Below are 25,010 nucleotides of genomic sequence, written 5' to 3'. Positions count from 1 at the left end.
GTTGCGAGATTGTAGAAGTTTTGTCTGAAAGCCCATTCAAGCCAGAAGTTCTCGATGGCTCAGTTTAAGCCATTTTGGGTCTAGCTTGGCATTTGATTACATAACAAGCTTATCGATATCTTCGGGAAAGTTCAACGTCGTGAAGAAATAATGTGAAAAGAAGTACAAGTTCAACGCGCAAAACATGTCAATTGGCAAATTCTCGGAGTGGCGGAAGCTGCCGCTGACTCTGACGGAGTTGTGTATCGATACCACTCTTCGATGTGGACAAAGCTTTCGGTAAGAAGAGTTCTTGGACGCGCTTATGGCTACGGAGTTAGCTAATGGGACGAAGCTGGCGAAAGCACGATGATGAATGGACTTGCTCACTCTACGGACGCGTTCTGTCATTACGACAGGACCCAGATTTCCTTTGGTACCGATCATACAAACCTCCAGCTATCGAATCCGCCGCCCTTCCTACGCCCCCGATCTCTACTGTAGCAACTGAACGTGGCACCCCTGATGATGACGACACCGAGGCATTGATCTATCATTATTTCAATCTCGAGTATAATCTATCGGACTTGTATGAACAATGGGCAGCTTCGGATGCAAATTTTAAGAAGAAAGCAGTACAGTTCGCTGGTATTCGAATCATGAGGCAGGATGCTTGGGAGACTCTTGTTTCTTTTATTTGCAGCAGCAACAACAACATTGCCCGTATATCTCAGATGGTGAGTATATCGTGATTGTCTTCATTTCCCTTGTAAATTCATGCTCTAAGTTTCTACGGCTGCACAGGTAGAAAAGTTATGCGTCAACTATGGACCATTCATTGGTCAATTGGGTGACCAGAAATATTATGATTTCCCAGCTCCGTCAGCCTTGACTGGTATTGGTGTTGAATCGCACCTTCGGGAACTTGGCTTTGGCTATAGGGCCAAATACATCTACCAGACCGCAATGATAGTTGTAAATGACCGAGATCCTGGGTGGCTGAACAGCTTACGGAACCCAGAAAAGCCTGCTTTCAACGAGGAACCTACTGCACCTGGAGCTGTGGCTAGAGTTGAAAAGTCGGGATATCGGGAGGCCCATGAGCAGCTGCTTGCTTTACAAGGTGTCGGCCCCAAAGTTGCGGATTGCGTTTGTCTGATGGGCCTGGGTTGGGGAGAATCGGTGCCTGTCGACACCCATGGTAAGTCATAACCTTTAAACTCATATCATGGATAATGCATACTCACTACGGTTACCGGATAATACAGTTTGGCAAATTGCTCAGCGTGACTACAAATTTGGAAAAGGAAAACAAAAGACTTTGAACAAAACAACATATAATGCTGTTGGTGACCACTTCAGGGATTTATGGGGGAAGGAAGCAGGCTGGGCGCAGAGTGTTCTCTTTACCGCGAATCTCAAGTCATTTTCTGACCGTTTAAAACTCAAGGTTGAGGATGACAGTCAGTCTACTGAGACGCTAAAATTTGAGTCTAAAATAGAGTCAGGACTTGTGAAGAGAGAGGGAAAGGAAGACAGCGAAGACGAGAAAGGCGGGATTCGAGTAATTACCCGAATTTCTGTGAAAAGGGAATTGTCGGAAGGTGCAGATACAGGCCTTGGAGATAACCCTGATACCCTTGAATCCGCGCCAAAGAAACGAAGAACGCGATCATCAAGATCTCGGAAATAACATTCTTCAGCTCGATAACATAATGAGCAAATATGTACATTATTCCCTGGACGAGATCAGCTGAGTCGTAAGGTCTCGCAGAAAAGACCCTAGATGGTGACTGCCTTTGAATCCCAGATCTCTGAAACTTGTGTCATACTTTATTCCGGCTGCGAATGTAACAACGAGTGCCAAACCCAAGCCAGATCCAACCAATACAGATGTTTGGTACGACTTACCCTTTCGTCCAATGTTCTTACCGACAACCTGTATCTCGCTGGGTTTAAACTCGAAATCAGACTTGAATGGTATAAAGATACTGCGCACCCAATATTTCAATTGCCAGTCTGGGTACAGCATTGTATTTTTTCCAGTCTCCACATCGACGTACCAATTGCTGCAGCCAGACGCCCACACGAACCCCTTAATGGCAGATTGGATCCAAGAATTATCCGCTTGCTCTGCTTCTGCGGTTACTGCAACAGTACTACACGATTTTCTTCCGAACGGATTGAAGACCTGGAGCGGAGATTGGTAGAGAGATTGCATAACAGGCCGAATGGCACGAATCGCGAAGTTTATCTGGCATTCTGAAGTATATATTACTGACAGATGACCTGTTGCAGTGTTTGGACCCATCATGATGAAGAAGTTTGGAAATCCTGATACACAGGTACCAAAATAGGCTTGCGGAGTGTTATTGGCAAAGTTCTCCCACTAAATTTCTTGGAGTAAGCATAGCTGCAAAGTTGGATAGGGGTCAAGCTAACTTACGTGTTCGGTTAAAGAGATACCTTTCTCACCCCTAATTTCTAAGGGGTAAAGAACCTGCTGCGTTTGGAATCCAGTTGCAAGGACAATGGCGTCTGCATGGATAGCTTTCCCTGACTTGGTTATTATGCCTGTTTCTGTTATTTCTTCAATGGGGTCTGTGGCAATCAACTCCATGTTTTCTCGATGCAAACAGGCAAAATACCCAGTGTCCATGACCTTACGCTTACAGCCAAACTCGATCTTTGGTGTTAATACATCATGGTATTTCATTGGCGCGGTTTGTTTCAAATACTTTAAATGCGTGATGGTTTGGTCTTCGCGGAGGGGCCGGCCATACTCAAGGTAGAACTCACGGAATGAGTACTCTAGCCAGCTGAAGTGCCATGTTCGATATATCCACATTGCAAACGGGACGTAGCGCATTATCCATTTGAAAAGAGGAGTATACTGGCCATTCGGGCGTTCAATCACCCAGTGTGGTTGACGGATAAACTGAGTGAGTTTCCGGACTTTGTTTTCACCCTCAGTCATAATAGGGACGAACTGGGTGGCACTACAACCGTTGCCTTACGCCGGAAGAGGTTGATTCTGTTAGTTGGTAGCTTCAAGTGGCATGCATATGACTGAGCTTACCAACGACGATGACATCTTTATTATCCCAATTAAATTGATGATCCCATTGTGCAGAGTGGAACAACTTTCCTCGGAATCTATCCGATCCTTTAATATCACATTCCTTCGGAATGGACAAGGCGCCGACTGCAGATATCAATATTTTACACCGTCGATGCCTTGTGACGTTCGTCTTTATGTCTTTAACCATCACTTGCCAAGTACCCGTCTTCTCATCAAACGTGGCACTTTGGACCATGGAGTTACACTTGATATGCTCTGCAACAGTGTGTCTTTCAACGACAGCCTTGAAGTAAGCTAAAATCTCCGGTTGGAGAGCATACTTCATGCTCCAATCTGGATTAAGGTCGAATGAGTAAGAATATACATGGGACGGGACCTATCGAGAATTTAGACAGTGAAAACATGGTAAATACCTCAGATAATAGGGTATTATCCGAGGTACTAGAAGGATCACTTAGCTATTTGGGAACTGACATCACATCCGCAGCCAGGATAGGTGTTGGCCCACCAGGTCCCGCCAAAACTGTCTGATTTCTCTATTATCTCATAGCTAGCTTGGGGAAAGTCATTTTGCAGCTGAATTGCGAATCCAAGGCCGGACATTCCGGCCCCGATTATAAGGACGTCAATGTCAAGGGACATTCTCACATTTATTGTGCGATAGCGGCTTGTCTATCGGAAAAGGACTCGTACGTCTCTACTCGGTCATTAACTATGGAGCCGTTTGGATACTCCATGTCAAAAGGGAGGCAGAAGGAGCGGGGGGAACAGGTAGATTAAATAACTATTACAATAATTATTATGCTGCCGCTCGAACCGCCGTCGTCAGCGGTATATTTTGGACAAGGGAGCTGGCATATGCACCTTGCAACTTTCTGCAAAGGCTGTATTATGTACCACGCGACCAACTTCGCATTTCGGCAAAGCAAGTTGTTGTCTAGGCTACCAAGAGCGGAAGGTGTGCCGGGCTGCTCGGCCTACCTTCTCTCTGGATGAAGGCCCAAGCTTTCCCCACATTCGGCAAACTTTCCTTTTTCTCTTCCAAGCCTCTTTCGGATTAGTTAAGAGTAACGCCTGGCTCGTGAAAACTGGTGATGCATATCGATAACCTTCATGGTGTCATGGTATACTCAGTCCGTTCCACGGCCATGGGCAAAGAGATAAATCTACTGACGCTCTAATGGGTCTAGGCTTCTGTATTGCTTTCTGTGAGGCATTATCTGTTATTATTCCACTTGTCTATTAGCGAGGCATTCTCCTTTTATTACTATCAATGTACGAACCTGGACCTTTATGCAGAGCGCAAGCCTCATTTAAAATCCTAGGAAGGCTATAGCCAGTTAAGTTAGGCGAGGCTACCTGCGTCGAGTTCTCTGCACGCCTCCTTCCATGGCTCCAACGCAAGATATACATAGGGATGTGTCGCCGCGACCATAGTGAATAGTTCGTTAAGTATATGCGTAGAAGCTGGTCATATAATATAACCATTAGCTATCCAAGGGTTTGCATGTGCCAAGAAAGCCAGCTCTTTTTTTTTTTTGTTGGTAAATAGCCAACCTGGCTATGACCTTTTCGTTCCATACGTTTATTGATTGGTTTGCGTAAGCGTCTTTAGGAGAAATGCCTCGTAATGGCGACAGGGGACGTAAAACATACCATGATATGAGCTGGCATGATTGTATGCAGATAATCCTGGAATACGCCGTGTGTATCCGTTATGTGTGCTCTCCCTCGGAGAAAGGCTACCCTTGCACAAGGTTATGATCCTGGGAGAGAGTCAACGGCTGCTTCATCCCATTCCCACTCCTTTAATAGTTGCTGGACACGGTATTTGGTTGCCCACCCGAGGTCTTCCTCGATTCCACAAAGAATTTCTAGAATAGTCCTCCGCTCCGGAGCACTGGTCAAGCACTGGCCGCTTATAAACAATGGCTGTACGGAATGAACGCGTACCGATGCCTCAGGCCGGGCCATAGATATCCCACAGATCTCACGGCTATGGTTCTGAATATCGTTCTCAATTGATCGATAGAAATTTAATCCGTCTGTAACAGTGCTTCTTCGTGCAGTCGACTTGTGTGGTTTATTGATAAGTAGCAAGATGCAGGCCATATGATAATGTTGCATCGTTGATGCGCACATTGGGATACTATACCAGATTTCGGGGAATGGGAAGGCATCCTGTGAATCTGTAGGATTTTGATTTGGCGCTGGCTGGGACGACTCAATTCTTGCGCAGGGCGTGAAGGTATCGGGTAGCCTTTTATACCATCCATCAAGTTCAGCTTGAAGTTGGTGCCATCTATCAAGGAGAGTGTGCTGGGATATCCCGGTCGGGGAACTTTCACCTGTATTTATGTCATCTCCCATGGCTATGAAATCCACAATTTTCGAAAGAATCCATATTAATGAATTCGATATCATATCTTCCCTCATGATATTATTGTTCTGGTATCTTGGCTCAGTGGTGTTGCTTTGTTGAACACACCCTGCATTATCGAGAAGGATGCCCGCTTCCGTCCATAATGCTAGATCACTTGAGTTAAGCCTGGTTTGACCTTCATTAATAACTAATAACACGTCAGCTTTCCCCAACCTAGTGGTTATATGATGAGGAGCATCTTACAAGCCGAAAGATAGTCCTGACGTGCAAAATTCCAGAAGATTGCTTTCCTTGCCTCCGAAAATCGAGGCCTTTTTGTGGCCGGAGCGGCTGCACTTTCTGGCAAATCTTGTATTTCAGGGAATATCATCCCAGCCTTGGTGATATCTAGCAGTGATTTTATGCCACACAAGTGTCGTTCCCACGCTGGACCGGTTGCATCTAGAAATTCGTATACTGAAAGAATGGCAGTAGCTGCAAGGACTTCATCAGAGTATGCACCAGATAGCTTTCGCCCCTTGTTAGTGTTGCCTAGTGAATCACCGAGTTCTCCTGCCTGCCAATGTCTATAATCCTCCGACACAGATAGCGCTGGCAATTGCTCATCATGCTGTAATTCTTCCATAAGCAATTGGATAGACTTTTCGTAGTATTTAGTCCCAAAGTAGTACCAGTCAACTCGATTAGCATCCGGCAACTGTTCCATCCTGGCTTGTTTTTTGCATACCCCTCCAACTATGGCTTTAGTCCCGTTAACGCTAGCAAGCTGTTTTGCAGCACAGGCACAAGCAGCACATTTTAATAGTGGATTAGTAAGGGCTTTCACTGGCACATAAGCACCAAAGTATTTTCCTATATCAAACAGATCCATCCTGCATGGGTTAAGTAGAGTTAGCTTTCGCATTATACATCTGTTGTAGAATAATCAAAAGATCTTACCACTGTCCAGGACCTTCCGAGAAATGTCGAAGTAAAAATGCAGTTTCATGCTCGGTCTCGATTCTAGCAACTCTTGTCTCTTGGGTTAAACCTTGAGATGCCAAAGAAGCGGATGTACCAGAACACACTCTTCGGTTTTCAGGGAATTGAATATCAGGGTCTATTGGCTGTGGTATAACATTTGATAATGGGTTCAAAATGAAATTAATGTTGTTATTAGGCGAAGATAGCGGTAAAGACGGAGACCCCGGAGGAACTGCTGTTGGAGTCTTCGCGTTATTTGGGGATGAATTCGATGGGTCTGGCTGTGGGGGATGCTCTGTGTTTCCTAGCCTGGCATGGCTGCTGCTATTCTCAACAATATGGTCAACGGTGGAGTGGTAGATGGGATGGTTCTCCGCTGTTGCTGCAGCAGAAAGCGCATCCAGACCATGTGTCTGCGCATCCATAGGAGATGTTTGGAACCCTCCTTCATGGCCCCATGTAGATGTTTCGTGAGTGCCTAACGGAGTGTCTGCAACATATTGCTCTCCTAGATCATCGGCGTAAGGGTCCGAATTATCGACGAATACCACTATGCAGGGTCTTCATATTAGCCAGTCGTCAAAAGAATTTCATGGATCATGCATTACTCTCAAAATTACCTACCTTCTTTCGGGATATCCAGCCAGACACTGTCCGCGCCAAACGTATTTTTATAGGAATAGAATCCTTTCAGGCTGTTGGGTGCGATTCCACCTTCATCCTGGTTCATCGAGGCATTTTGCTGGTGTCTGAACACGACAGCTTCGCTAAGTCGGCACTCTCTTCCTGCCTTTCGGCATTGAGAGCACTGAGGCTTCTGCTCATCGCATTTCAACTTGCGCGTTCGGCATGTAAGGCTAATGATGCGGCACCAAACGCGTCAGCAATTGGGTTGATAGCAGGATAGCAGCAAGGTATACATTTTCATCACCTTTCACTGGGGGTTGCGCTGCTCGTAATACTTACCAGCCTGTTCGTGAGCGCATCACTTCGTGGTAGACTCTCTCCGCGGATAGGGAGTTAGGGTTACTTTCCTTTTGCAGTCAGGATTAACAGTCGGGCACAAGTCTGAGGAAAGGCCCATGTTCATGCCAGGACGTAATAAAAAATAAAAAGATAAACATAAATGATTCCACCTGTTGCGGGCGTTCAAGTTTGAGGCCTCACACGATAAGATAAAGACGTAGTTGGTGTAGCTACTAACTATTAAACTAAGTCACATTTAGCGCCCGAAGGCCAAGAACTTATTTGGTATCATAGAATCTACAGTGTCAGCTACGTAAAACACAGGTGTAATTAATTTATTAGTATTTTTTCTCAAGCCGATGGTTATGTTATCTAAAAGGTATGGTATTATAATCCGAATGTGTGTAAAAGAAAAAAGAAGGAATGTGAGCGCATATTTGGAGTACACAATTACTAGAAAACAGCATCGCCAAAAGGTTAGTCCTCTTTAAAAGGGGTCAAGAATAAACCGAACTTGACTGATATACCGTCGTGGATGGGAGTTCAGATAACTTCGGGTCCGTCCTTATGCACTGAATTAGGCCGACAGACGTATATGATCAAGATCAAGTAGGGAAAGTGCAAGAAGTGAAAGGGCAGATTGAAAGCAAACGAGGATAAAGGACAGCCTTAAAAACGCCAACCATTAGTTTTGGAAGAGGGTATTTACTTTCCTGGATTCCCAACGCCGATTGATTATTACCGTAAAAAAGTGAGGAGATAAAGGATTGGAGAGGCAGGGGAAAGAAAGGTTCGGGGTGTGAAGGAAGTAAGTACGTAAACCGCAAAGGGTAAGTAAGATGCATGACGAAAGTGATGGCCGTTCAGTTTGTTGTTTATTTCTTTTTTCCGTATTTTTTTTCTCTTTTCCTTTTTATTGATTAAATTTGTGCACCAGGAGTTCGATGACGGAGAGACTCCAACAGGTATTCTGGAGGAACTCGGTTGAGATCTGGTTTCCGATCTGTGCCTTGTGGAGCAGTGATATAGCCTTGCTGATAGCGGCGGTAGCGGTTTAGTAGGATACCAAAGAGGACGAGTAGGAAAACACAGCCTAGCGCTATGCAAAAGGAGATGAGGACTACAATTCCTCTGGGTTTTTGTCCGTCTGATATCAAAGAGTTGTTAGCTTCGTACCTCTAAATTTAGGAGAATAAGTAAGGATACTTACGGTGGCCAGCAACGTTAATTGTATTCTCAGAGAATATTCCAGATATGCTACCTGGTCGGCCATCGAACATACTAGAGAGAATGAACGGCTCAAGAGTGCTTCCGTTGAAAAGGGCCCCAGACACATATCCAAAACTAGGCAGCTGGAGCTTACCCGTTACTAGGAGGGATTGGTTTTCGTCGAGCAAGTCGGTCTTATCGTGGGTTTTCGTTAAGGGAAGGACCTGGAGCCCTTCAATCGAGGTATTATCGCCGAATAAATGGCCAACAGAACGGAACTCAGTACCGTCGTAATGAACAAGGAAGGACATGCCACTGTTAGATTTTCCAGCAATCCAAAACTGTGAGCCATCACTCCTTGCAAGACCTAATGCCTTGACTTCTCCAGTTATGCTTTCAGAGTTTTTCCCGGTAATAGTGGACCACTCCTGTTCCTTAGCATCGTACCTCGCGAGCATGGTTACATTGTGTTCAACGGTGAGGTTTCCAGCAACAAGTAGTTTGTCGTTATCTGCCCATAAGAGAACCGAGACGTCACCACGGAGAGCTGTCCCGGGACGACTCCACTGATTACTCTCAATTTGAATATTGCAGACTGATGGGCAGGGCAGAGAGCCCGCGGATTGGAAGACACCTCCAACAAATATATCGGTAGTGCCTGGCCGAGGAGCGATGGTGCGTACCTCGACATTGTCGCCATCTAACGCAGAAGGTTGGCTTGACGCGTAACGTTGACCGTTGTTGAGATCGTAGACAACAAGGCCTTTTATGTTGGCATCTGCAACTCGCCCGGAAACCCTTCCGCCAGCTAGAAGTAGGTTGTTGTGAACTGCAAGGGACAAGAAAGTTGATTTTTCATCGATCCCAGGGCCTGGGCCAGTCACGACATCATTTTGTGCACCATCGAGGAAAACTAAGTTATTAACTATGGAGTTATCGGATGTCTTTGCAGTAAAGTGACCGGCTAGCATTGTGAGATTGCGGCCTCCTTCCATGTCAAATAGGCCGGTAAGGACGCCATTACTATCGTCAGTTGCGATTGCCCGCTTTGCGTTTCGTTGAGGTACTTGTGGCCGACCTAGATCGATGTTGACTGGTAAGGCACGAAGCCCAAGCTTATTGTTATCGACTAGGCTGACGGCGCCGTGAGAAGCAATTCCACCGGAAGCCAGGTTCCCAGCCAAGAGGATATCCTTATCCACTTCGACGGAGGTAGTAAGCTGGCCAACGTACGCCATACGGTCAATGTCAAGTTCCTGCAGCCACTTCTTCTTTGACGGTACCCACACGGCAAACCCATTTGCTGTGATAGCGGGACGACCATCGACCGCGTTGATCTCGGTAAATAACCCATTTACTGCGATGGTGGTTTCCGTTTTGTCAGATGTAACATTGATAGGAAATAGGACGAGTGACGTGACGGGGCCGTTTACTCCTGCACCGAGTGGGACCCAGCTCTTGTCAGATATAGAGTAAGCTCCAACACCCCGTAGCTTATCATTTTCGCCGCTGGCAGTGTTCGAAAAGTTTCCACCAACGTAGAGTAGACCGTCGAGTAGCTGCATCGACTTGACGGCGAAGTTCAAACCATCCTGTGATAATGAAGATGCCCTTCCGTCAGAAAGAGACAGTATGTTGCTAATGGACGAGTTTGTGAAATTTCCTGCGATATATAGGGTATCATTGTCCCAAATAAGTGAGTTCACGGCGGCTTCGGGCTCAAGCTCAGTACCGGCCTTGTTGATTGCGGAATTAGTGAAATTGGTATCGACAGTCTTTGCACCTGGGTCGAATTCGTACAGTCCGTTCAAGCCGCCTGTAGATGAAATCAACTGAAACCGGACTCGAGACGCCACGAAGTCTATTACACCTTGATCGCGGCGAGCAGCGACTGTGACAGAGGGTCTGAACTTGCTGCTGCTGGCGTCGACGTGGCCAACATATATTTGGTCAAACTTGTCGAAGTTGTTGGTCTGATATATGGACGCCTGGGTAGCCATGTCCTCGGAGGACTTGAAAGTTGCGGTTACGTTGGCAATCCCACGAGTGGCACAGGTTCCATCTTGAACACATCCTGGCGTGAATATGGTAACTGAGTAGTTTCCCGACTGCTTGATGTCTGGTAGAATTGTGACAGAGGTCGTAAATTCGGTAGATGTGTCTATTTTGGTGGATAGATAGTCAGAAGAACTTTCCAGAGATGGCTGAACATTCCAGTTTCCGGTCGTGGTAGCCTCGGAGGCAAAAGGGATGCCAGCACATGTAGGCTCGTTGAGATCATTGACAGCATACGCATAAATATCTATAAATAATTAGCTATGAAAGCCATAAAACGGAAGCGTCTGCGTGACTTACCGTCCTGGAACAGCTCAACACCAGTGAAACCACCGCCCTGTCCGTACCACTCCGAAATGTCCAACTGGAACGAGCTCATCCCGACATTATTGACGAAATGGAAGTCTCGAGTGGCTAGCTTTGGGTCATTAGAGAGGGGACATCTTGCATCGCAGGGAATCTTTTCGCCGCTCTCTGGGTCGATATAGGTCATGTTCAGAATCCCGCCATCCGGCAGGGCGGTGAATCTAAAGGTCTTTGTCCCTCTTCCATCCATTATAGCATTTCGAATTCGTAGTTTCGTGGGCCTGAATCCAAAGTTCAAACTGGCACGCCAGTAACCTGGTGCGTTGTCCGTGAGCAACCAGGTTTTTCCTTCTCCAGCCTGACCATCAGTTGGGCAGATAACGTTTCTGGGGTTGTCAAAACCTCCGGCGGTTGTGCTGGAACCAGCCGTGATATCAGCCGTGAACAGGTTGACGACCTGCTGGTCTTTCCGCTCTGGGCTTGTCGTGTTTCCTAGGCCATCAAACGAGCCACCAAACAGGATCCGTCCATTCTTTGAGGGAACAATCGAGCTTACTGGTCCGTTGAATCCACCGAACGGGAGGTTGGAGAGGCCAGACTTGGGTGACCACGTTACCGCGTTGGCAGAGTCCCCGTTCCTGAATTCCCCGCCGACGTACACGGTGCTTGACCCGCTATCGCAGTAGAGTGCGTTGACCGATCCAGAGAGTCCAGGGACGGCAGATACACTGATGTTGTTGTAGTCGAGAATCGCGATGCCGTTCGACTCGACACCTCCGAGGCTGGTGAAGTTACCACCGACGACGACGTTGGCGACGGATCCATCCTTGTCTTTCAACGAACACAGGGCCAGGATATCAGCATCGGCAGAAGATAGGGGGAAAAGAGAGCCGTCCGGCAGCGGAGCGATGAGAGACTGTTCGAGGGAGCCATTGAAGCCGGCGGGGCCTTCGTGATTTGTTAGTTTGTATGAGTAAAGGGAAGCGGCATCGAAGTTTCCCACGAGAGCTATGCGGCCTAGCGGACCGAGGTCGAGGTTTGGCGAAGGGGTGGGCGTGAAGAGCGCTGCCTGGGTGGTGAGAGGGAGAGCCAGGACGACGTTGAGGAGGCAGGCAAAACAGTTTCTGGGCATCGTCCGCCGTCCGGGCAGAGAGAGAGGCCCCATGGCCGTGTCGCCGTGTAGTGTGTATCGGAGAGGGCGACGATGGGTCTGTTCTCCCACTGGTTCCTGGAGATGAAGAGAAGAAGCCAAAAAAGTATCCTGGGAAGTGTTTCTGGGAGGAGGCTTGCGATCAGGGCATAAACAGATCGAACATGACGCGATCTACAGGTCACAAAAGGAAAGAAAACCGTTGAAGGGGGAACAAAAAAGATAGGAAAACAAGGAATGAAAAAGGGTCAGTGAAGCCAAAACTATCCTTCTGCAAAGCAACAGAGCTACTCCATCAGCTCTCTCTATAAAGCCGTCGAGCAAACAGACAAAACGAACGAACGACAACGAACAGCGAAACTCGACGTCGAAAGTTGGAAGTTCGAGCGATGAAAAGAAAAGGCCAAAAAGGGGAAAAGCCGGCCTCTCGGATAAAAGTTGATGCGGCTTATGTAATGCAGTATAGATGTAAATGATGAGATGAAGGTGTAGATGTAGATGATGAAGGTGTAGATGGTGTAGATGAAGGTGTAGATGTAGATGGCATAGAGTGTGCTAGAGTGTTAGAGTGTGCTAGAGTGCGGTTATGATATTCCATCGCTCGACGCTGCATTATGATACGCACCGTACTCTACCTTACTCATGCATATGGTCACTCATACTCGGTGACGTCCAGCATGTGTTAACGTTGATTCAGCATTTAGTAAAAAAGATTCTTCTCCAATATCAACATCAAGAAAAGTCGAGCTCAAGGTGCCCGATTAGGCTTAGCGTCAACTCTGATAAAGAGCTTTCGTGAAAGCGAAACGCGATAGAAAAAAGAGAAAAGGAAGAGAGAGAGAGAGCAAGCGACTGAAGACAGCGACAGGGTAAATGCGAGCCTGAGGATACTGTCGACAGCTCCGAGTTCGTCTAAGGCCTGATAATTGGCCTTGTTGGCTTCTCGGTGAAGCCTGTGCCTTTTAACAACGCCAACAGCGCGCCAGTCGTCAGGATGTAAGTATCTTCTGTGCCATTGAAAGTGCAGTCTGCAGGATGGATGGAGCTGACTGGATGTCAGGGAGAGCTTCGAAAACATATATCTCGACCTGTCGAAGCAGTCGGGGAAATGCAGGCTCGCGGAGAGCGGTATGGGCTGGAAACCATCTGGCGGCGGCGACACCTTCACCCTCGACAAGAGCAACATTGGTGCGGCTGAATGGAGTCGAGCTGCAAAGGGCTACGAGCTGAAGATATTCTCACGCACCTGTGGAGTTATCCAGCTCGACGGGTTCGAACAAGATGTACGGTCTCCCTTAGGTGTCCTATACGTGTGCGCATTCTAACGTTACAAAACCAGGACTTTGACAGAGCCGCCAAGGCGTTCAAGATCTGGTACGGCGTCAACCTCACGAACAGAGAGCATGCACTGCGAGGCTGGAACTGGGGGAAAGCCGAGTTTGGGAAATCAGAGCTCAGCTTCAATGTCCAGAACCGTCCTGCCTTCGAAGTCCCTTACTCGGAAATTTCAAACACAAATTTGGCCGGCAGGAACGAAGTCGCGGTTGAATTCTTCCTCCCTACAGATGATGCGGCCAGCGTCAAGGAACAGCCTGCGGGAAGCACAAAGAACAGGGGGCGCAAGGCCGGCTTGGGCAGAGACGAGCTTGTCGAGATGAGATTCTACATTCCAGGGACAGTGTCGAAGAAGGAAGAAGGAGAAGAGGGAGAAGATAATAAGAGCGCCGATGACGAAGAAGAGGTTGAAGAACAAAATGCTGCAAACTTGTTCTATGAAACACTCATGGACAAGGCAGAGATTGGCGATGTTGCCGGTGACACCTTTGCTACATTCCTCGATGTGCTGCATCTTACTCCTAGGTTTGTACCGTTGGCAACTTTGGTATCTTGTCTGGTTTTGCTAACGTTTCATGAAGAGGTCGATTCGATATGGACATGTATGAAAGCTCATTCCGACTCCGGGGCAAGACGTACGACTATAAGATCCAATACCAATCCATCAAGAAATTCTTCTTGCTCCCCAAGAATGACGACACTCACACTCTCATCACCCTTGGTTTAGACCCCCCTCTTCGGCAGGGTCAGACAAGATACCCCTTCCTGGTGATGCAGTTGAAGCTAGATGATGAAATCAGCATTGATCTAAATATGACCGAGTAAGCTTGACCTCTATTCCCGTTGCCAGCTACTCTTCCATGACTAATAATGGCCAGTGAGCTTCTACAAACTCGATACAAGGACAAACTCGAAGCTCACTATGAAGAGCCCATCCACCAGGTCGTCACAAAGGTTTTCCGTGGCCTTTCAGGGAAGAAGGTCATCATGCCATCCAGAGACTTTGCCAGGTGAGAATCAACCACTATTACTGATATCCGTATGCACTGATTACTGACATCCCGCAGTCACCACGGCCATAGCGGTGTCAAATGTTCTACCAAGGCCAACGAGGGTCTCCTATTCTGCCTGGATAAGAGCTTTATGTTCGTACCAAAGCCAGCCACCTATATTCAGATAGAAAACATATCGGTCATCACAATGTCTCGAGTTGGTGGCACCGTCTCTGCCAGCCGTACCTTTGATATCACCATGACCCTTAAGGGAGGACAAGGAGAACATCAATTTAGCAATATTAACCGGTATGGTTCTCCGTCTATCTGCATCTGCAGTTTATGCTGATATACTTTACAGTGAGGAACAACAACCGTTAGAGGACTTCTTTAAAGCTAAAAACATCCGATTCAAGAACGAGATGGTTGAAGAGGTATGATCATCTACCCCCTTTGATATGTTATCATCGGACACTAACACACTATCACTTCCCAGGCCTCCACCCTCATTGCAACTGCACTTGAGAACGACCAAATGATGGACTCCAGTGATGATGACGCTGATGTCCAAGAGGACCGTGGCTCTGCTGCTGAAGACTCGGAGTCGCCTGATGAAGACTTCGTCGGTGACTCTGACTCGGAGGTGGCTGAGGAATTCGACTCGGAACACGCAAGCAGCAGCGGAGATAGTGATGAAGAGATGGATGATGCCGATAATGATGAAGACGAGCGGCCAAAGAAAAAGTCCAAAGTTCAGAAATAAGGCTCATCTAGAATAGTAGTACCTTTTTTTGCCACATTTCTCAGCACCGCTCTGCTCTACGAAGCTTGCCTAACCTATGTACCACTATGTTGTTGCGTCTCTACTTGCCTATCTACCCAAGAATACACTCGGGGCTCAGTCGTGGAATCGTGGACTTACATTTTTCTCTTTAATGTGCGATTTTCAACCAATAGCCGATTTGAACGTGATGGCAACAAAAAAGAAGGTTGAGTGGGATAAGAGGCGTTTCCCAACGCATTGATAATGTTACAACGGTTTTTTTTTTCTTATTTCACATCTGCTCTTGACATCCCTCGGCCTATAGGTTGTTTGATGTCATTGTGCAGGCCAACAAAGCACGAAGACCCTATTTCGAACGCCACAGTTGGATATGTGGCGCAGCATGCGGCGAGTGCCGGCGAAGACCAGCGCATCCAGCATCGATCAGGCACTGGAAACACGTATACAGATATAATCAAGGGTCAACCACATCGAGATGTTAGCCCGAGGTCTATTCCGTATTCCCTTCTGTAAGGCTGATTGAACTAAAATCTTTTTGTCATGTCATCAGCTTCTTTCTCTATCGATATTTTGTTACTTTACATCGTTATGACATAAGCATCACATGACTATGCCAAGAATCTGATAAATGCTTAACGCGATGTCATGATTATGTAAGATGAAAGCTTCAACGCGACTTTTCAACTTCTTCAACAATAGCGAAGTTGGAGGGAATTTTGAATCAAAGCCATCGCCTTCTTTGTATTGATCAAAGGCCATGCTACTGTGTTGTTCCTCTTAGTTCTCCCTCAGCCGAAACGCTCGACGTTTGTCTCCTCCATCTCCCTTAACATCCACCACCTCCTCACCACTCGACAGAGCTATCCGTTTTACTGATCCAGCTTCAGCAATACCAACCTACGTTTCGTCTCATTACACAAGTTATCATCACCATGGCAGTCGAATACGGCAAGAAAACCAACGCTGAGTTGATTGAGATTCTCAAGTCTCGTGGCCTCAGTCATACGGGAAAGAAGGCGGACATGGTCGCGCGGCTGCAAGAGGCGGATAAGGCAGCAGCAGCAGCTCCAGCGCCTGCGCCTGCAGCCGAAGACGTTATTGATTGGGACGACGATGCGGCAGAGGCAACGCCAGCAGCTACGAAGGAGGCCCCGGCGGCCCCAGCTGCTGCGCCAGAGCAAAAGCTGGCCGCCGAGCCATCGGCCACGCAGAATGTGAATGCTGCGAAGCCGGATGACAAGGGCGAAGGTGCGACTGTGGCTGCTGAGGCTGGCGCTACAGAATCGAAGGCCACGAAGGAACAAGTGACGAATGGCACCGACAAGAAGGCAGCGACGGAAGAGAAAGCCGCGGAGAAGCCTGCTGTTGACTATAGCAGAGGACTTGCAACCACGGATCCCGACGCCGAACTTGCGAAACGTAAAGCCCGTGCCGCCAAGTTTGGAATTGCTGATGAACCTGCAACGACTGAGGCGCAAAAGGCGATTGCAAGGGCCAAGAGGTTTGGCACGGCGGATGATGAGGCTCCTAAGGTGAAAGGGCTGGACGAAGCTTTACCTACAAGGAAGAGAGGACGGGGCGATGACGGAGACAGCGGACGGGGAAAGCGTAGAAACTTCCCCGGTCGAGGTAGAGGGAGAGGACCACGCAGAGGCCGCAACGAAGGCAACAGAAACGGCGGCAGTAAAGACAAGGTCAGCGAGGCTGACCGTATCGCAATGGAGAAGAGAAAAGAGCGCTTTGCGGCCAAGTAGCAAAGCAATTCAAGCTCTTTGACCCTTCTTTCTCTCCTTTCACCTTCTTTATTCTTGTCGTTCTTTGGTCTTGTGCGATACGAGTTATCGACCATCAATGCGCCTTGAGATATTATTTTCCTATGTCTGAATTCATAAAAACGTCCCCTTTCTTTTTTGACATTGTATGACTGGTGTTTCCCTCCGTGTGTCTTTCCAATATTTACCTGGTTTAGGAGTTTGTCCGGAACGAAGTCTGACCTTTCACATTTTTCTCTCTTTCTTCGTTCTTCCTCTTGCGTCTGATCTTGCGTGGTGACATTAATATTGTATATCAAAAACCAAATATCAAATCAAAATTCAGCTCTCCAAGCCTGTCATTTTCAACTTTTTACACGTCTTACGAACACTGCTTTCAGTGTAAGGGGTGGATATCATGATGAGCTGATCAGAATATATTACTCTCAATGACATATACCTGGCTCAACCGACGGCGCTGGTTGATAGTCAAACTGTCGTGCAATCCGTCAGCGGCGCCATCAGTTGACCCTGCATTGTACCATGAAATGAAAGAGCCTTGAACAAGGTGAGTGAGCTAGAAGAACTGTCGAATTAGCTTATTATTCCTCGATGTTTTTTCTTTTCTTTTCATTTCCTGTATTAATATCACACGAGGTCGGCTATGAGCAAGATCAGCAGGAGTAAACAGACGAAGAGACGATTGGCGCAGACGATCCAGTACAGCAGAGCTGAGGTTTGCATGGGATCCAGGGACCTGGCAGACGGAAGAGCCAGTAAACATGGCCTGTCGATGAGAGATGCATGATAAGTTATACGAAGGGAGCTGTTGGGATACTTGCCTCCGTCTCAGCCACAAAAACAGCCCTACTATTGTGCATATCAAACAACTAATAGTCATACGAGAAGAAGACGCAAGTAATCAGTGACTAGACTAGCCAACTAAGCTGGTCTGTTACTCCTGCGTGATCGCCCTGCTATGGTCAACTTTTTACTTGGTTATACGAATCTCCAGCAGTGGCAAACTCGAGCCGTCTGGAGAGAAATCATGAGAAGAGACCAGCGACCAGAACAAGACAAGATGCACCATGTGGAAACCTCCAGCCGCTAGAAGAAGCATTATAACGAGAGATAACAGCTTCTTCGACAGGGATGAGAGCTGCCAGTGGGCGAATCATGCAGCAAACCTGTGCCTTTTTGATGTGACTGGATGTGCCTCCGGCCAGTGAGCCGCGCCATATCTCGGTGTCAACTGCAGCCATCTTACCCCCATTATCTACTTCTAGCTCTTTGCTCCGATCCTGCCTAGCTCTAGAATAATGCATGCTCGTTCCCCGTGCCCTGTTCTCAGTCACACAGGTATAGACGGGTACATGTTATGTACTGCTCGGAATTCGATTCGAGAGATTCTCCACCAAAGACGCTTTCTCTCCATCAGAATGCCCAGTTATATGCTCGGCATTGGACGTGACAAGAGTTAGCGCCCAGATGTTGACTCCTGCGCATTAAGCAAATCATCACTCATGGGCTGGCCAAGGGGTTGCAAAGAAGGGTCCAGCGGAAGCGCCGAGTACACCAGAGAAAGTCCTTCTCTACCCCTAGTTAGCTGATAACTAATACTTTTCTACGGCACGGAACGGCAAGCACGGAGAGTATCCATGAGATGGACCATGGAACGGATCCCTCAGATCAAAGGCTATTCTGTTGACTTAGCCCCTTCCGTATCACATATACAAGGACGCTGCGACGTTTTCTGCGTCGACATATCACCTTGTCAGAACATTAATTATGCATTGCTACATTTGATAGCTAATATAACACTGGAACAGTACGACCTAGCAGCGGTCAACCGGTTGGACGATTCATGACTCGGCTCGGTAACTCGAAGCAAAGTCTTCCTTTAGCCAGCCAGCCAGAATATACTTCTTGTGGACAAGAGTTAGCACAGTCTTCAATACTCCGATGCTCCAACCTGAGTGGCCTCCTGGAAGTGGAGATACATGCATGACCTGGGTCTCGATATCCATGCGAATCCTGTCTCCGTTCTCGCCTGCAAGCGCCCATTGACTCCATCTCTCCCCATCGCCAACCCCCGTTACCTGCCTCCGTCGCCGTCTAACTGGAGAGAAAGAGAACGTGCGATCGTCAGCGAGTCGCGGGGCCTGCTTCTAGTTCTGTTTCCCCCTTGTATCGGGACCTTTTCTTCTTTTCCTTCTTTCTCTTAAAATGCGCCGCCGTCCACCATGTTCCTTGCTTATCTTCCTCCCCCGGCAAAAGACTCGCATCAGTCCTCCACCTGGTTTCATCTCTCTCTTTCCTCTGTACGGAGTACGCTACACAGAATAGCCCTTGAGGTTAGAGACGGCCATCATACTGCCTTGCCTACGTGGTCAAGCGGCCGTTTAGCCACAGCTTTCATCGCTGTGTGCGCTAAGCGGCCCCGCCGACCTTGTGTGTGGCGGAGTGGATGCAAGCCGAAGAGCCAGAGCCCCTAATATACATTGACCTGGCCGTACTTTTTGACAGCGTACCTTGTCAAACTGTGCCATCCGTCTTTAGGCTTTTTTATTTTTTTCCTCTGCATAGTAGTTTGTGCCCGATAAAGCTGTTGATGATTAATATCTTTTTTATACTTCGCTTCACTTTTTTTTTGTGTCTTTTTTTGTCTTTATTTAATCCAGCTTACCCCGGCTTCAAAGCGTCTGGTCTATGCATATTTCAATCTCTGTTGATACCAGCTGGTTTACTCATCGGTCAGGCTACCGGTCTGTTCAACTATTTGAAATATAGTTGCTTTTTTGCCCGTCACCTAATACAACAAAGTGAGTATGCCCTCGTGGTGGCGACCTCTCATGCATGATATCCTTTCATCCCGCCCTTTGCTAACTCAAGAGACAGGCTTCAACTTTTAACCGTCACCAAATGTGGCATACGATATGATTATAAGTCATTCTGAATCGGCTATTGTTTTGGAAAGCCGGTCTCGAGGCCTGCTGCCCATGGTATCAGAGACCATCATATCATGGCATCACGAGGAGCAGCCGTACATACAGTCAACCAGTTACCGGCACACACAAGAGGACAGGCGGCTGAGATGATGACTTCAAGGATCCCCATACTACCCACCAGCGGCTCTTCTGGACAGGGAAGACCCAAGCAGAGCATCCCAAAGCCGTCGTCCATCCCCCAAAGTAGACGGGATTCATCTGCATCAGAGTCAGAGGAGTATAGCAGGCTGAGGATGGTGAGGTCGAACTCGTCTTCTAGGAAACCTTCCAAGGAAACTAGTACATCTACCGGGGCCTTGAGACAGCCATCCTATTCCTTCATGCCGACCTCTCGTTACTATGCAGCACCTCCAAACAACACGCCTTCACCCAATGTACCACAACACGCTATTTCGTTATCACAATCGTCATCATCAATTCCTTCTTGGAAATTTGGACGCCCGTCTCTGCCTGAATCACGGCCACGGAATGTTCTCCGGAGAAAGGCTCCTTCAATAGAGCAGTATGCAGAACGGAACAGAGCCAGGTTACAGGCCTCAATGTCCGAGAAGCCTGAGCTGGAAATGCCGCAAATTGAGGCACGAGAGAAGATTGAATCAGATACTAGCTGCACTGCAACAGCTAGACCCCCAGTTGACCATGTTCCAGCTCGACCACAGTACTCTACCCCAACTCCATCCTCCCAAACACCTGCAAGCGAGGCTAGACCTCCAACATCAGGATCACAATCCCGCGTCCCAAAGGAATTCGTCGGCCTATCAACATCGATAAATACCTTAAACCTCCCTCCCCCAACACCAATCTTCACAGGGGGGAGTAGCCCTTCAACTAGATACACTGACTCTCCTGGTATGTGGAGTAGAGGATCAACGCCGACATCGCTTTCATCATACTCTCCCGGCATCGTACATCCCATCCACAGCTCACGGCTAAAACAACCCAGCCCAACTATTTTCAGAACCCAAAGGTCTCGCCCAAGCCTGGCGGCCATGCCTTCATATGACGAAACTAAGAGCACAATTGCTCCCTCGACCCGACTTCCTCGACGATCCCAAACCGAGCCTATTCCGCGACCGCCAACTGCAGGTCCGGGTGTGAGAGAAACTGCCCATGATGCCCCAGAAGTTCAACCTGCGCCTATGCGTCCCTTGTACCCTTCAAGTCAAGCCGATTGGCAGCCTGTAGGTGATTTGGGTGAAATAGGGTCCAGTGGGGATAACAGAAAAGCGGATGTGGCCACTCCAAGGTTGGAAGAGCCATCTCTTCTTCCTAGCTCAGGGTCAACATCTAGGCTTTCTCCAAGCAGACCGAGTCGCAAGGGGGCAGAACCACTGAAGCTAGAGTCGTCGCCTATTATTTGGAGCAACCTTGCCTCTTCAAGGCTTCCTACCCACAAACAGAGAGGATCATCAGGCTCTAATGCTCGTGCTAAATCACCAGCTATCGCCTCCTCATTTGTAAATGCCTCGACGGAATCGCTACAATCTAGGGGTTCATCCAAACTGCCAGCATATTCACCGTCACCAAGTCAAGTCGATACCGGCTCCCAATCACAGCTACGATCCGTAACTCCCAAGGCGAATCTTATTAGGAAAACGTCAGTTTCAGGGAAAGAATCCAAGGTTTCCAACGATAATAAAGAGCTGAAGGAGCCAAATCAGCAGCAACAGCCGCTTACTACCACTGTCCCAAGGAGACTTGGCTTTTTCCCAAGAAAATCGAAGACTGTTCCTCAGGTCACTCAATCTGGGCTTAGTGAAAACCGGTCACGCAGATGCCCTTCTGCAGGGACGGGGCATGAGGGTTACGGCAAATATTCCCAACGAGGCAGACGAACTAGCGTCGGAAGCAGTATTTCGAGAGCGAGATCAACGAGCACTAGTAGGTCAGTTGGCAACAACAGTACTACTAGCAGTCACATGGGACATGAAATCGATGATTTTTTCCTGGACCGCTTGGAGCCCGTCTTCATCAGTGGTGGCGGGCTTAATGGATTGGTTTTAACTCGTACCCAGAGCGGGCAGAGCGAGAGTAATGTGAGTGTTATTTCCGCCGCTGGCTCCAAGGTTCCTCCATCTACGCTGGTTCAGAGCCCAGAACCGATGAATTCTCCGCCTCAGCCTTCCCTTTTGGACCCTGGAAACTCTCAGTCACCAGAAATAAAACGGCGTCGCTCGTTTCGCAACTCAAAGATATTTGGAGGCCACAAGACATCTAGTCCCTATTTATCAGTTGCTCAACCTCGACCCTCCGCCTCTAGACGCCCATCAGATGCCAGTACGGATAGTCGCTCAGATATATCTTACCATGAGACTCCCAATTTATCCTTGCTATCAGGTTCTAAGACAAAAACCGAACCGAAGAAGAAAAAATCGGAGAAAACAGGAAGATGGAATTTCTTCCAACGAAGCAACCCGAATCTTCGGGAGAAGCAATCAAAGGAGGACCCTGAACCAACCCCGGAAATGCCTGCCGCTATATCTCAGATCCCATCTTCCCGAGCTGTTGCACATTATGCAATTCTTGACAACGAACAGATTGACTCCGATCCATTAGAGGACATAATGGCGCGAGTGGAAGAATCACCACCAACGGAGGACGAAATTGAAGCTGCTAATGGCCTTGGACTGAGATCAAAACACGGTCAATCAATATTACTGCCAGAACCACCGGTTGGGTTAATCAACAATAACTCGGAGAGACGTCCGTCCTCTCCCAGGGTGTTCTTTAACACAGGCGTGCTCCCCGCCATCTCAGCATCAAAGAATAGCCGGACAGGCCGGCCCAGCCGCTTAGCTTCTATTGGCAGGATACCCCCAGTCATTCCAAGCGGAAGGAATCAACATAAGCCATCTCTCCAATCATTCTCACGACCATTCAGTATAGGAGAGGGGCCTTCTCTAACAGTGACCGCTGCAGCTGTAGCATATAATCATACAGGTATGACAGAAAGTATACCGAATCGATTTGCTCTGTGCCCACCAACGCAAGAAGAATTCCTTTCTTTTTCCCCACGAAAGGGATCCGAGATTTCTGTATCATCTGAGAGTGTGGATGGTGGTAGCATGGCAGCTGTTACAGCCGTCCTCCCATTTCCCGGATCAAAACTTACAGACGATGAAATATGGCAGGAATATGATGACTTTCTGGACAAGGTCACCTCGCCACAAACCCCCGATGATGGTCACTTTCACACATCCCGATCATTCAACATGGCTACCAGAGCTTCCAAGGTCTTGCAGGAGGGCTTGAGCGGGGTAAATGGCATTTCGCCTCCAATCTCCCCGTTGCAATGCCCAGATATCATTACTTCTACACTGCCTGACCACAATTCGATACATCTCAGCCGTTCTATGATTCTCTCAGCCCTACATTCATCTATTGCACCCTCTGAACCAATGTCCCTTGGTGAACTCATTTCAACTTACGCTGGGAGTAAACAACACTCTGCCGACTTCACCGACGTCAACAACCCCTATGCCTCTTTGGGAGAGGAACTTCAAGGTGGTGCCAACTCAGCCAAGTGTACGCCGAGAGAGAGCACAATGCAATCAATTGAAAAGGAGCCTAAGCAAATAGATCCAATGGCACAGGCAAATGTCCGTTCGGGCTCGCTTATGACTAGCCGCTGGCTATCTTTCGGTCGTGTCCTCTTTAGCCCAGCCAAAAACCATATGCAACCCCAGGATCAAGCTCGCATCTTGGTTATTGATGGGTTAGGCAATGACGACTGGTCATTTTACTGTGCTCTGACCTATCCTTCTGCAGTGGTTTACAACCTCACTTCTACTCCGCCGCCTCATTCTACATTAAGCAACCCGGCTGCGTGGGACCCTCCACCGAATCATCGTATGATTCATCGCTCTGGTATCAAAACCCCATTCCCTTTTCCGAAGGGATTTTTTACCGTGGCGGTCATGCGCTTCCCATCTGCTTGTTCTGAGGCTGCATATGATATTGCCGTTTCTGAGTGCTATCGTGTTCTTCGCCCTGGTGGATACTTGGAACTCAGCGTCATGGATTTAGACATGGTGAACATGGGTAGCCGCACTCGGAAAGCGGTTAGGATGCTAAAGGAACGGATATACACGACAGATCCTAATATTTGCCTAAAGCCTGCCAGCGATAACATCCAGAAGCTACTTGGTAAGCGTGGGTTTGCCAACTTAAATCGATGTATGGTCGTTGTTCCTGTTGCCGGCACCATTGTGCAGTCATCGGACACGTCGAGCTCAAACCAGTCCGCTGCTAACCTGCCACAGCAGCATAATGGCTCTAATCTCCGGCAATGGACAGATAATGCGGCTCATAAGAAACACAAACGTGCTCCGTCTGACGATGTGAACATGTCCCTTGGTGATCTTCTATCGGACCCCTCGCCATCTCCATCAAACGATGAGTCAATCGCTAAGATGGTTGCAAAAGTTGCTCGATGGTGGCACACACGGTGCTACGAATTAGCCATTTTCAACGATAGCCAGAATCAGGACATCTGGACCGACAAGATGCTTCTACGAGAATGTAGAAGACGGGGAACTGGGTTTAGGCTACTGATTGCCTATGTACAGAAGCCTAGCGAAGTCATGAGGAGAACTGCGAGCGTATAACCCATCATTCACCGGGCGAACCTCGATATTTATGCCATTCACACATTTCTATTACATCTTTCATCAGCGATACCCGGAGGCATTTAAATTCTCTAACTCATTTATGAGTGATTTTCCTACGAATCTAACGACATTTATGACCCATCTTTATAGCGGCATTTATAGCTCACATTTATTTTTTGCTTTGCTACAATTTCTTTGCATATTTCATGAATATTAGCGCATATCATGATAAACCGAATGGCAACCATACACGCTTTTGTATTATGAGGTTGGGCATCCTAACTACATCTACAGTCTCACGGCCTTTCTATGATATCTTTTTTTTCTGTTTTTTGCTCTGTCGCTGTATTACCAGCGCTTTGTTTTATACCGTTTGGTTTGTGGTACATACACTCTCCTATCCTTGATAGGCTATTTGCGGCTGGTCGTAACTAATA

At 47.8% G+C, this 25,010-nt stretch overlaps 7 protein-coding genes across 7 annotated transcripts; 4 read left to right on the top strand and 3 right to left on the bottom strand.

The window, feature by feature from the left end:
- Positions 1–323: 323 nt before the first annotated feature.
- On the top strand, positions 324–1,672 carry MCYG_05835 (8-oxoguanine DNA glycosylase; the record flags this gene model as incomplete). The annotated part of the gene is made up of 3 exons (XM_002845920.1): positions 324–716; positions 784–1,180; positions 1,248–1,672. 3 exons carry the CDS (start codon positions 324–326, stop codon positions 1,670–1,672), a joined length of 1,215 nt encoding a protein of 404 aa, XP_002845966.1.
- A 39-nt stretch (positions 1,673–1,711) lies between these two features.
- Positions 1,712–3,703, bottom strand: MCYG_05834 (4-hydroxyacetophenone monooxygenase; the record flags this gene model as incomplete). Its single annotated transcript, XM_002845919.1, has 4 exons — positions 1,712–2,368; positions 2,426–2,991; positions 3,059–3,437; positions 3,536–3,703. The coding sequence occupies 4 exons, from the start codon at positions 3,701–3,703 to the stop codon at positions 1,712–1,714; spliced, it is 1,770 nt and encodes a 589-aa protein (XP_002845965.1).
- Positions 3,704–4,819: 1,116 nt separating this feature from the next.
- On the bottom strand, positions 4,820–7,393 carry MCYG_05833 (conserved hypothetical protein; the record flags this gene model as incomplete). Its single annotated transcript, XM_002845918.1, has 6 exons — positions 4,820–5,631; positions 5,688–6,054; positions 6,172–6,316; positions 6,384–6,957; positions 7,032–7,264; positions 7,374–7,393. 6 exons carry the CDS (start codon positions 7,391–7,393, stop codon positions 4,820–4,822), a joined length of 2,151 nt encoding a protein of 716 aa, XP_002845964.1.
- A 900-nt stretch (positions 7,394–8,293) lies between these two features.
- On the bottom strand, positions 8,294–12,108 carry MCYG_05832 (conserved hypothetical protein; the record flags this gene model as incomplete). The annotated part of the gene is made up of 3 exons (XM_002845917.1): positions 8,294–8,520; positions 8,584–10,884; positions 10,938–12,108. 3 exons carry the CDS (start codon positions 12,106–12,108, stop codon positions 8,294–8,296), a joined length of 3,699 nt encoding a protein of 1,232 aa, XP_002845963.1.
- Positions 12,109–12,482: 374 nt separating this feature from the next.
- MCYG_05831 (FACT complex subunit pob3) lies at positions 12,483–15,183 on the top strand (the record flags this gene model as incomplete). The annotated part of the gene is made up of 9 exons (XM_002845916.1): positions 12,483–12,553; positions 12,798–12,846; positions 13,046–13,089; positions 13,154–13,376; positions 13,433–13,953; positions 14,010–14,249; positions 14,511–14,729; positions 14,782–14,854; positions 14,917–15,183. 9 exons carry the CDS (start codon positions 12,483–12,485, stop codon positions 15,181–15,183), a joined length of 1,707 nt encoding a protein of 568 aa, XP_002845962.1.
- A 953-nt stretch (positions 15,184–16,136) lies between these two features.
- MCYG_05830 (conserved hypothetical protein) lies at positions 16,137–16,958 on the top strand (the record flags this gene model as incomplete). The annotated part of the gene is made up of 1 exon (XM_002845915.1): positions 16,137–16,958. One exon carries the CDS (start codon positions 16,137–16,139, stop codon positions 16,956–16,958), a length of 822 nt encoding a protein of 273 aa, XP_002845961.1.
- A 3,094-nt stretch (positions 16,959–20,052) lies between these two features.
- MCYG_05829 (conserved hypothetical protein) lies at positions 20,053–24,570 on the top strand (the record flags this gene model as incomplete). Its single annotated transcript, XM_002845914.1, has 2 exons — positions 20,053–22,843; positions 22,904–24,570. The coding sequence occupies 2 exons, from the start codon at positions 20,053–20,055 to the stop codon at positions 24,568–24,570; spliced, it is 4,458 nt and encodes a 1,485-aa protein (XP_002845960.1).
- Between the last annotated feature and the right edge of the window lie 440 nt (positions 24,571–25,010).

The sequence above is a fragment of the Microsporum canis genome, genomic scaffold (assembly GCF_000151145.1).
Source record: "Microsporum canis CBS 113480 supercont1.5 genomic scaffold, whole genome shotgun sequence".
Taxonomy (NCBI): domain Eukaryota; kingdom Fungi; phylum Ascomycota; class Eurotiomycetes; order Onygenales; family Arthrodermataceae; genus Microsporum; species Microsporum canis.
Note: the sequence above shows the minus strand (reverse complement) of the source record. Positions and strands in the feature narration are given on the sequence as shown.